The sequence below is a fragment of the Arabidopsis thaliana genome, chromosome 5, assembly GCF_000001735.4.
Source record: "Arabidopsis thaliana chromosome 5, partial sequence".
Taxonomy (NCBI): Eukaryota; Viridiplantae; Streptophyta; class Magnoliopsida; order Brassicales; family Brassicaceae; genus Arabidopsis; species Arabidopsis thaliana.
The window spans coordinates 25587109-25599046 of record NC_003076.8 but is presented as its reverse complement, the minus strand read 5'-3'; the positions used below and the strand labels follow the sequence as shown (position 1 = coordinate 25599046).

Below are 11938 nucleotides of genomic sequence, written 5' to 3'. Positions count from 1 at the left end.
TTGGAAGCAGAACTCGAACATGTCGAGCATCTTCAAATCAATAGAGTCTCCAAACTCTTGCAGCAAATTTTGTTGTACTGTATATGGAAGGAGCCAAGTATTTACCAAGGTAGTAAGTAATGAACCCTCCACGTCCACGAGCTCACAATTTCACACATTCTCTTCCTTTTCCCGATCATCCAAAGCCATGAATAGAGCCGGAAATTCCAAAAAGCGACCGCCTCCATCAAACCGTCATTTTTTGGTTCCATCATGAGATATTGAACAAATTATTACTTGTATTATCTGAAATGACTTGTAATATCTGAAATGACTTGTAAAAAAAGTGTACCACATCGGATGTTCTTGTTACTAAACAATTCAGACCAACGCAAAAAATATTATACTATTATATCTGACCAAAAAGGAAATAAAATCATATTTTGTTGTATTGTAGGTTAAATGTGAGAGAGAGAGAGAGAGAGAGAGCGCACAAGAGCCATTTGTCTCGGAACTGAGAAATCTTCAAAATTCAAAAAAGCCAAGGAAGGCGGGATTCCAAACATTCTCTTCATCATCTTCTTCTTCTTCTCACTCTTCTCTCCATTTATCACAATCGATCATCGGGAAACACAAACTCATCTCCAGAAAACGGTGTAGCAATGGCGGAAAATACGGCCAGCCATAGAAGAAAACCTCGGAGCTTGAACGATCGTCACTACAGTATCCTCCAGGATCTTTCTGCGCCTCCTAGACAGCCTCCCTCTTCTTCTCGTACGATTGTTCTCTTCTATCGTTTCTCTATGGTTTCGGATTCGTATCTGTCTTTGATTTTGAGTTTTATTTATTATATTTGGGGACTTCAGATGGAGAAGATGAAGAGACGAAGAAGTCCATGATTAAGCTTGCTGGACGACGTCGTCTTTGCAAGGCCTTGCCAAAGGAAGACGAAGCTGATGGATATGACGATCCTGATTTGGTTGATTTCTATTCCCCAGGTAATTTTGAGATTTCACCCGATTTTAGGGTTTTCGCAAACCCATGTCTCTTAGTTTACAGAAAGAAATTGGTGTTTCCGTTGATGATGTATTTCAATTTTGTCCTAGTAGCTTACTTTGAAATTAGGGTTTCTTCGAAATCTGAGTTTCTAGTCTGGTGTTTGATTTTCGGTCTTTATAGCTGTTATTATACTGCGTTTTGTCAGATAACTTTACTTGAATACGTTTGTTTTTGCATGATGCTCTAATCAGTTAAAGGAGAGACATCACTAGACAGCGCTGGAATTGGGAACAAATTCACATCTTGGGATGAATCAAAGGAAGCTAACACTGAGCTGGCTGGCGAGCCTAACTTTTCGATAATCACAGACTTTTGTTCGCCCTCACCTCAGTTGAAGCAAAAAGAGGAAATGCAAGGTGATGGAGGAAGGAACGAGATCATGGGTATTTTGGATGATTTGACCTCTAAGCTTGGGACAATGTCGATTCAGAAGAAGAAGGATAGCCAAAGCAATGATTTTGATGCATGTGGAGTGAAGAGCCAGGTTGATAAATTTGATTTTGAGGATGCCAAATCCTCATTTTCCTTGCTATCGGATCTATCTAAGTCCTCACCAGATGTGGTTACCACATATAATGCTGGCGTTAATAGTATCAAGGACAAGCAAGGCAAATCTGGTTTTGCCATCCGGGAAGAGCAAACTAGTAAGGAATTTTCAAGGGAATGGGAAGAAAGAATTTCGAATGTTGGAAAGCAAAACTCATATTCTGGTCGGCACTTTGACGATAACTCTGAAGATAATAGGCAGGGATACAATCTTGACCGTGGGAAGAGCCAATGCAAGGAAGTCGACCAAAGTATGAAGACGACCAGGCACATAGAGGTAAGTGAGAAGATAAGAACAGTCGGAAGGTCTAATGCTGCCAAGCTAAGAGACTTAGACGAGGATGATGATGATGATGACTGTCTCATTTTGTCCGGGAAAAAGGCGGCTGAAATGAAAATTAATAAGCCAGCTCGGTCTTATAACGCCAAAAGACATGGTTATGATGAGAGATCGTTGGAAGATGAAGGGTCTATCACTTTAACTGGCCTCAATTTGTCTTACACATTGCCTGGAAAGATTGCAACAATGTTATATCCACATCAGAGGGAAGGGTTGAATTGGCTTTGGTCATTGCATACCCAAGGGAAAGGTGGAATACTTGGAGATGATATGGGTTTAGGTAAAACTATGCAGGTACGGAAATCTGCAACCTGCACTTTTCTTTTCGTTATCAATAATGTATCTTTGATTTTGGTTGATTCGCATTGCAGATTTGTAGTTTTCTTGCTGGTTTATTCCACTCCAAATTGATCAAGCGTGCTCTGGTAGTGGCCCCAAAAACCTTGCTGCCTCACTGGATGAAAGAATTAGCTACCGTGGGACTTTCACAAATGACTAGGGAGTAAGAGCGACTTTCTTTAATTTGTATATACTGAACTAGTGTTTTAGTGATACTGATTGTCTTTCTTTCCTTTTTACAGATACTACGGTACTTCTACGAAAGCCCGGGAATATGATCTCCACCACATTCTGCAGGTTCATGTTCTTTCTTTCATTGTTCTCCTGAGAAATCTCACTGATACATTAACTATACAACTGCATTTCATTTACGTTTTCACTTGATTTGTGACAATGTTGCCCCTTCCTCTAGTAAATCATCTTTATATAAGCGTATTTTAATATTGCTTAGATTGATTAAACTGAAATAATCTATCATTTTTCCGGAGTTAATTTCTGATTGTTTTTGAAAAATGGTATGGGTTTCCCACTTGAATATCTTTAACTTTTGTAGGGTAAAGGTATTCTTCTAACAACCTATGATATTGTGCGGAACAATACAAAGGCTTTGCAAGGTGACGACCATTATACTGATGAGGATGATGAAGATGGAAACAAATGGGACTACATGATTCTGGACGAGGTAAACACATCAATATTTTATCATTTGTGAGGTCTTTGCACTAATAGTTGGTATAGTGTGTATGCACTATTGTCCATCAAGCGCTGAGATGTTACCATTAGTGTAGGTTCTGAATTTTCCCCCTACTGATATCAATAAAATGTATTTCCGCTTACACTTCTAGGGACATCTTATTAAGAACCCCAACACACAAAGGGCGAAGAGTTTGCTTGAGATCCCAAGTTCTCACCGTATTATAATAAGTGGTACACCAATCCAGAACAATCTCAAGGTATTATTGTCTATGACATTTAACGTTGGTCAGTTCTTGCAATTCTAATGCTGTCTATTGATTCCATCTTCATATTTTCAGGAACTGTGGGCTCTCTTCAACTTCAGCTGCCCTGGGTTACTCGGTGACAAGAATTGGTAAACATATCCTCCCTATAATTTTGTCAGAGTACATTTACCAGCTCTGTATTACTAAGGCTTTAAGCTTTAACAGGTTTAAGCAGAATTATGAGCATTACATTCTTCGTGGAACTGACAAAAATGCTACTGATAGAGAACAGAGGATAGGCTCAACAGTAGCAAAGGTGAGGATTCAATTTGAATATGCTTGAGTGGGTACTATTTCGTACTGTAGCTGAAAGAAGTTTTATTAGATTTTTAAATTTCTTCCTCTTATCTTCGTATGTCTTGTTGAATCTAGCTCTAGTCTATGATTACTATTGATCATAAATATAGCAAGAAATGAAATTATAGATTATCATGCATCATGCTTACAGTCTGGTATGCATCTTATGAGATTGCAAACTGTTTTTGATATTGCCGTAGAACAGTTATGCGTACGCAAGCTTAATTGCACCTAGGAAGAAAAAACCTATCAATTCGCTCGTGAAATATGTTGCCACGGTCTGTAGGCTGCAGATCTTACAAGTAAAAATTTCTGTTTCCTCCTTTTGATTGATAGAACTTGAGGGAGCATATTCAACCTTTCTTCTTGCGGCGCCTTAAGAGTGAAGTCTTCGGTGATGATGGTGCAACCTCCAAACTTTCGAAGAAGGACGAAATTGTTGTATGGTTACGGTTAACAGCTTGCCAGGTGCAACCCTTAAACATACAACTACAGTCGTTGATCAAATATTCTAAGTCTTTTGGAATTACTGATACTTATCTCTTTGTTGCAGAGGCAATTATATGAAGCTTTCTTAAACAGTGAAATTGTTCTGTCAGCTTTTGATGGTTCACCTCTAGCAGCTCTAACGGTAACGTGAAGCTCTCTTCTTGTATTTTTTATTGTTTGATGTGTCCATGTGTTCTCTCTTATCCAGTAAATTCGTTAAATAAATGTAGACTCAGTTTCAGATCTCTATACACTTTGCCTAGTTCTCATTAGGATATATGTTACATGGGAAGGCGGCTTCCTTTCCTCTCTGTTTATAAACACTTCAAGCATTTATTTCCTGTTTAAAATCTTGTCTGTTCATATCTGCCAGCTTACAGTTACTGTTTGTTATGTAACAGATTCTGAAGAAAATATGTGACCACCCGCTTCTCTTAACTAAGAGGGCTGCTGAGGATGTCCTTGAAGGAATGGATTCAACATTAACACAAGAAGAAGCAGGCGTGGCTGAGAGATTGGCTATGCATATAGCGGACAATGTGGATACAGATGATTTTCAGACCAAGAATGACAGTATCTCTTGCAAATTGTCATTTATCATGTCGCTACTGGTTAGATCGCATTTATGGTTCAATTAGTGACATTAATTTTGATGGTTGTCTGTTTGACTGACATCCTTTCTACATTGTTACTCAGGAAAATTTAATTCCAGAGGGGCACCGTGTTCTAATCTTCTCCCAGACACGCAAGATGCTTAATCTCATTCAGGTTTTGCTACTTACTTTACCCTCCAACGTGTTTTCTGAAATTTGAAGTATTCTTTATATGTTACGCATGGAATTTTCAGGATTCTCTTACCTCCAACGGTTATAGTTTCTTGCGAATTGATGGTACAACAAAAGCCCCTGACAGATTGAAGACTGTTGAAGTGGGTTTTTCTCTTCCCCAACACATTACATTTCATTTTTTCTGAGTTCGTTATTTTTTCTAGTCTTCATGCTAAATTGCTAACAGTTCTATAAAACAATAATATTCTGTAGGAATTTCAAGAAGGTCATGTGGCTCCTATATTTCTCTTGACTTCTCAAGTTGGTGGTCTCGGCCTTACTCTGACTAAGGCAGACCGTGTGATTGTGGTGGACCCTGCCTGGAATCCAAGGTACTTACTTCCGTTTACTATACTTTCAAAAGCCCAAGTCTAGACTTTTTGTTAATATATTGTTATTCACTCGTCTGTCAAAATTCTACATCTCTAGCTTGTTGAAGATCAAGTTACCAAATTGAAGCAGCACAATCTTACTTCTTGTTTTAATTTATATGCTTATTGGCGGATCTCTAACATGATCTTAATTGAATATGATGCAAAAATTGTATGCTTTCATTTCTATGCGTTACCCCTTGCTTGTGAAACTTGATGTAGTCTAAAACTAGTGTTTGGAAGCTGTCCATATTTCTGGTCTCTTGAAAATACTTTTGTGACATGATTTTCTGATATCTATGCAGCACGGACAACCAGAGTGTTGATCGAGCATATAGAATTGGGCAGACAAAGGATGTCATCGTATATAGGTTAATGACCTCAGCAACTGTTGAAGAAAAGATATACAGAAAGCAGGTCTGTGACATATTTTTGTTCCTCTCTTAGTTTCATAGCTGAGTGATTTTGATATGTATGATAATTTGTATTATATAATGCTGTTGGTATATGCATCTTTAGGTATACAAGGGAGGATTGTTTAAAACTGCAACTGAGCATAAAGAACAAATCCGCTACTTCAGCCAGCAGGTCCAATTTCAATTCTGCTGTAAATAGCAGTCTAATTATTTTCTAGCTTTTCTTTTCTTCGTTTCTAAATCTTTATACCATATGATATCTCTCTTAGGACCTTCGAGAACTTTTTAGTCTTCCCAAGGGAGGCTTTGATGTTTCACCTACACAACAGCAACTATACGAAGAGCACTATAACCAAATCAAACTGTAAGCAAACACTGAATTCTGAGCAAAAATTGTGTCATGATGGTTTATTTCGATTCACTTATCTTTGTTTGTTTTTTACAGAGATGAAAAACTGGAATCCCATGTAAAGTTTCTCGAAACCCTTGGTATAGCTGGAGTTAGCCACCATAGCTTACTTTTCTCCAAGACAGCTCCTATTCAAGCGATACAGAAAGATGAAGAAGAACAAATAAGGTGACTCTGTCTCCAAACCAGCTTTTTAGTTATAAAACACTTTTCTTTCATCTTTCAATCTCAGTTTCTGATGCGTTCTCTTACTTAAAAAGGAGAGAAACAGCATTGCTCTTGGGACGCGCATCAGCAAGTATTTCACAAGACACCGTCATCAATGGGTATTACCACCAACAGCCTCTTTTTTTGTGTCAAATTTATGTTGTGTTGTTTTGTATAATCTCTCATAGATTTGAAAAAAAACTGCTTCTGACAGGGCTGACTATGCTTTCAAGCCAAAGGATGTGAATTTGGACAAGAGAATCAACATTTCCCCAGTCGATGACAAGGAATTGTCAGAAAGCGTAATTAAAGCAAGACTCAATCGTTTGACGATGCTATTACAAAACAAGGTAATGACACCAATTCATTGTAACATCTAGAAAGCTTCTCAGGCATTATCTCGAAGTCTCTGTTTTGAGTTTCATTTTTCATCTCATAGGGTACGGTCTCAAGGCTACCTGATGGAGGGGCAAAAATCCAGAAGCAGATTGCTGAATTGACTCGAGAACTGAAAGACATGAAAGCAGCAGAAAGGATCAACATGCCTCAAGTTATTGACTTGGAGGAGGATATAAGTCGGAAGATGCAAAAAGGATTGAATCTGTAGAGTAAGATACAAGTCAAGATGCAAGAAATGCAAACGACCATCATTGCAACACTTGTGGTTTTTTTTTGTTCCTTATCTAATTTGGTTTGGTTGAATTGGTAAGTCAATTACCATATGACTTGCTGCAAAGGAGTGTGCGAAGCCAGATTTTATCTTTTCTCAAACCCAAACTTTAATCCGCGGTAAAATGAAGATTTCAGCACATACTGTTCGGTCTTTTTTTGACAAAAAAAAAAAAAAAAAAATTGTTCGGTCCTTTTTAAAAGAAGTTAACAAAAACAACCATGAAAAAGTGAGAGCAAAATGTTAGCTCCCTTATCTAACCAAACAAAATTCAACTTTGTTAATTACAAAACCACATTCAGAAAAAGATCATTTGTTTTGATCGATTTCTCACAAACCAAACTACCAAGAATTCAAACAGCTGGTTATCATTCTTTAACGAGTTTAGAAAGTTTTGTCTGAAGAACACGAACTCTATCTTCGGTCTTACGACGTTTCCTCCATCTATAAGCTGTCCACATCAAAAAAACCACCGTAGACAACAATATTATAAGAAGCCCAAACACAAGGATAAGCTTCAGCCTTCTCTTTGAGTTTCTTGTATGCTTTTCCATTCAAGTTAGTTATTTTTTTATGTGGTTTTTACAAGTAAACTAAAATTATAAAACTGAACCTTAAAACCGAATCGGAACACTTATACATTTTTAAACTTTTAAAACCGATATGAAAGTGGAACACTTGAAACATTTTCTGCTCTGACAAAACAAAGAAGACAAATTCCAACTTAAGTCCTCTCTACAAGAGCTATTCACTCTTCCTAAATTGACACAACTTAAAGCTTGAGAATCTCAGAAAATCGATTACAATTTACACAACTTACAATATCGTCAAATTTTGGGATTTTCGGGGTTAAACTAGTAAAAATTATTAGTTGAAGTTGAAGCTAGCAGTGCGGCTCCATCGCCCTTTCAAGTATTCCTCAACAGAGATACTACTAGCTTCAGGGCTGCTATCAGAAGCTGCATCATCTTCCAAATCAAGCAATGCGAGGTTTATGTGTGATTCTATATTTGTCAAATATGCGCTCACGTCTTCTGAGGCTCTCACTTGTTGCTTTCCCCACTCTGTTGCTTCTTCTTCCCCTTGTAATATCTTTAGGACCTGAGGTTGAAATAAGAATATATCCCAAAAGAAAGAGAGCAATGAGGAGCAAAGAATAAGGATTCATTGCAAACCAAGAAGATAAATGACACGTATGCTTACAAGGCCAATTTGCGGACGGTCATGAGGTGTGCGTTTGATGCATAGCGTGGCAGCTAACAATAGTTTCTCGATTAGATCGTTACTGTTATCATTTTCTAGACTGGGATCCAGTAACTGAGCAAACTTTCCACTATCTAGAATTGGGTTTGCCTGGGAAAGAGATGCAACTTAAGTCATTTCATATGGACATGGAAGAGTAACATTGCTTCCTATAATCTGATTTCAATAGGCAGAATAACGGTATGAAGTAGAAAATGTGAGTTTGTGGACAATTATGCTTACCCACAAGACAAGGCTCTCCTGGCCTTTAGACTGGTCGACGCAGATTGGTTTTCTACCCGATATGAGCTCGAGCAATACAACACCAAAAGCATAGACATCAATCTTGTCGGTTACTTTACCGTGCATGAAGTACTCTGGTGCTAGGTAACTGTCAAAGAAAGAAGAAAGTTAAGAGGCAGATTGATGGAATGGTGATAGTTTTTAAGAGATGGTGTAACGAAGCAAGTTAAATACCCAAATGTCCCGGCAATATCCCCACCCGCTACATGCTGTGAGGTACTTGAAGCCAAGCTGGCGAATCCGAAATCTGAGAGCTGAACCAATATAATTTAATGTCAATCAGGAAACTTGTGTAAAAATTGCATCTGTGAATGAACTCAGATTAAGATTGTGATGTAGCAGTACCTGTGGCTCAAAATCATCTGCCAAAAGAACATTAGAAGATTTGACATCCCGGTGAATTACTTCTGGATCATGAGTATTATGCAGATAGTCTAACGCCTCGGCAACACCCACTGCCACCTTATATCTCTCCATCCAGCCAAATTTCTTTGCATCCTTTCTATTGCCTGATTCAAGAAATGAGAACAATGACGATGGATCTTTCTCTAGTATGAGAATCCAGAGGGAATATCAAATGTAGTTTATTTACCATGAAGGTTCTCTTCAAGGCTTCCTCGTGGTAGATAATCGTATACCAGCATCAAATTATTATTCTCGAAACAGAAACCAAAGAGAGATACTATATTTTTGTGATGTACACTGGTAATGACTTCAATTTCCAGTATAAATTCCTTCAACACATCCAGACAAGGTTTCAATATTTTGACAGCTAATTCCCTGCCATCTGGTAGATCTCCTCTATAAACATAACTATTACCACCTTCTCCAACCAAGTTCTCTGGAAACAGAAAACATAAAGCAAAAGGATGAATATCAAGTCAGACACAAGCTAAACTCATGTTAGCATATATAAAGGGGCATACCAGATGCAAAGTTTGAGGTAATTGACAAGACTTCCTCGTATGTGAATAATCTACATGTGGAAGAGTACTTTTCATGTAGACCTTCCAGCTCTTCTGGAATGTTGTTTGATCCAATGAAAGGAGAAAGAGGTGACTGCATAAGCTCAGAACCAAACCGTGATATAGAAACATCTTCACCATCAATACTAGAAGAGCAATCTTCATCACAACCAGAGTCACTCCGTTTCCTATCCAGATAGATTACAGTTTCTGAATGCCGACCTCGCAGCCTCGAAACCCACTGAAGTACAGCCTTCTTAGCAGAAACTTTGGTCCAGCTTTTTCGATTATTACCGTAAAGCCCGCGAAGAAAATGCCAACCTGGTCCTGACTCAAGGGAACCAGAATCAGTCTCATTTGTTTGTACTGGCACTAAAGCCAACAAATTGTCTACACCTAAGCTGTCAGGAGACTGCAATGACGAACTACGACTAGTTCTTGTCCAGCGTGAGCTCGTTCTAGCAGGGCTAAAACTGTTTCCAATCTTTGCCGCTTCAATAGCAATATCTGGTGATCCACAAACTAAAGAGGGAATATTCATCTGTGGACCATCTGCACCTGCAAAGCCCAAACCTTTACCTTAAGAACTAACAGAGAACAAACCACCATTACCGTGAGAAAGTAATGCGGTAACATACCATTGGTATTAGGTACTCTGCGGAACATAATCTTGCCACTTTTAACAGCAAAAACAGAGACATCCTTGGCAAGATTCCTGGCACAATACTTGGCTAAAGAAGCTGAAGAACGGATAGTGTGATGTTTCCTAGAGGAACCAACGATTAAACTTGTAGCTCCACACGATTTAACTTCTTGTACAAGAACTTTCCTAGCTGACTTCCCTCTGAAAACCTTCAACTTCAAATCTACCTGTTACACAACATCAATCAAATTTCAGTTTTAAGAAAACTTAATCCAACCCTAAAGACAACAAATTTCACTTAAAATCATGACAAATTTTCATAAATGGAGAAACTTTTTACCTGTTTTAAGTTGCAGAAGCTTTCATAAACACCAAGCATAGTATCAAAATTCCTAACCAACGAAATAAGCGACGTTGAGCCCTCTACACAAACCAAAACCAACAAAAAATATCAAAATTAGAAACAAATAAACAAACAGAATAATCTCAGATCGAGGGTTTAAACAAACCTAGAGAATAATCGAGAACATGAAGAGCAACGATTCGATCTCCAGGACGCGCTACATTCACCAAAGACCATGTAAGAACCTCTCTACTCCATTCATCTGGCTTTACTCCTACAATTAACAACGCCGAACCTTCCGCCACCGCTCCGGCGACTTCCCCTCCTCCTTCTCCGGTCGGTTTCATCTATCCTCCTTCCGTTTCTCCTCCACGGTGACAGACACACACTCACTGAATGTATCTCTCAGTAGCAAATTTCCTCTCTCTCTCTCTCTGTCTCTCGTGTGTGTGTGTGGGGTGTGGTGGAGGTATTGTCGTATAGCTCTTGGGCAAAGAGAAAAGGGCGAATCACGTTAACTGTCTCCGGGAGAAAAAGTGGGAGAGAGAGAAGAGATGTTTTGTGTCCTCTGGTTTGAATGAATCTCAGCCGTTGATTTACCTTACGATCCGATTCTTACTATACTATTTAATTATTTATTGTTCTCTAATAGTTAATTAGTTTTAATTAAAGAGGGGAAGATAATTAAATTAAGCACGAGGACGGAGAATAATAATGGACATCGTTATCATTCATTCTCTTTTAATGGACAAAAGAATCTTTTTCTCTCTTTTTTTTTTTTTTTTGTTTTCCAACTTCTTCTTCACTTTGGATTCTTATTTATTATGTCATTATATTTCTCATCTCTAACGAAAACAAATCATGCATGTTTCATTTTCAATAAAGGGTAGCCAATTCCCTCATTTTTTTTCATTTCTTTTTTCTTAAAGAATGGCTAAAAGTAGAGGACACAAATAGATCCGTCGGTGAAGAGACCTAATGTTTTAACAAAATAAAAGATGAGACCTAATGTTTCTTCTTATATTGTAGGTGGTTTTAATTTACAGTTGTTTTGATGGTTTTCCTCAATAATTTGTTACATAACTTACCAACACACTACATTCAGTAGAAATTGTGAAAAGTATATATTTGGATGTTTTTTTTGTTAAAGAAGTATTCTAAATTAGACTACTAGGAATTATCTTATGAGGTAATTAGATACCTTATTTACATTGGAATTTGGGAACGACAAAGAAAAAACAGAAACTACATTAGATGTTTCTAGCACATATTAAAGTTCATGATCGAGTTAGGAATACACATATCATCCTATCGCTAAAGATCTCATAGTGATTCGAGTATTGTTAACGAATCTCAATTCTAACCATAATGATATTGTTAATACACGCAAGATAATGTTTGGCATTATGATATTATAACTAAGATATTAATCACATTTACTTAAAGATGAACTTCTCGATTATTCATATCCTATCCTTTATTTTGAATTTTC

The 11938-nt window shown here is 37.8% G+C and overlaps 2 protein-coding genes and 1 pseudogene across 4 annotated transcripts; 1 reads left to right on the top strand and 2 right to left on the bottom strand.

Moving 5' to 3' along the window:
- The first annotated feature begins 375 nt into the window (after positions 1-375).
- Positions 376-7091, top strand: CHR24 (chromatin remodeling 24). Of its 2 annotated transcripts, none has more exons than NM_125791.3 (22): positions 376-753; positions 846-977; positions 1230-2218; positions 2296-2426; positions 2506-2560; positions 2817-2945; positions 3109-3216; positions 3298-3353; positions 3430-3520; positions 3898-4029; positions 4115-4192; positions 4452-4661; positions 4747-4818; positions 4898-4978; positions 5091-5209; positions 5554-5665; positions 5768-5836; positions 5934-6028; positions 6110-6241; positions 6334-6399; positions 6495-6630; positions 6720-7091. In NM_125791.3, exons 1-22 carry the CDS (start codon positions 642-644, stop codon positions 6885-6887), a joined length of 3273 nt encoding a protein of 1090 aa, NP_201200.2. In that variant the 5' UTR covers positions 376-641; the 3' UTR covers positions 6888-7091. The 2 variants fall into 2 exon arrangements, with proteins under 2 accessions (NP_201200.2, NP_001332133.1); NM_001345616.1 differs by having other exon boundaries at positions 427-753; positions 2868-2945.
- Positions 7092-7306: 215 nt separating this feature from the next.
- On the bottom strand, positions 7307-7493 carry AT5G63941 (annotated as a pseudogene). The gene has a single exon.
- A 71-nt stretch (positions 7494-7564) lies between these two features.
- On the bottom strand, positions 7565-11049 carry AT5G63940 (kinase with adenine nucleotide alpha hydrolases-like domain-containing protein). The gene is made up of 10 exons (NM_125790.6): positions 10613-11049; positions 10444-10526; positions 10099-10330; positions 9422-10018; positions 9088-9336; positions 8841-9004; positions 8670-8749; positions 8436-8583; positions 8154-8303; positions 7565-8051 (listed from the first exon to the last, which is right to left on the bottom strand). The coding sequence occupies exons 1-10, from the start codon at positions 10791-10793 to the stop codon at positions 7818-7820; spliced, it is 2118 nt and encodes a 705-aa protein (NP_201199.1). The 5' UTR covers positions 10794-11049; the 3' UTR covers positions 7565-7817.
- Positions 11050-11938: the final 889 nt, after the last annotated feature.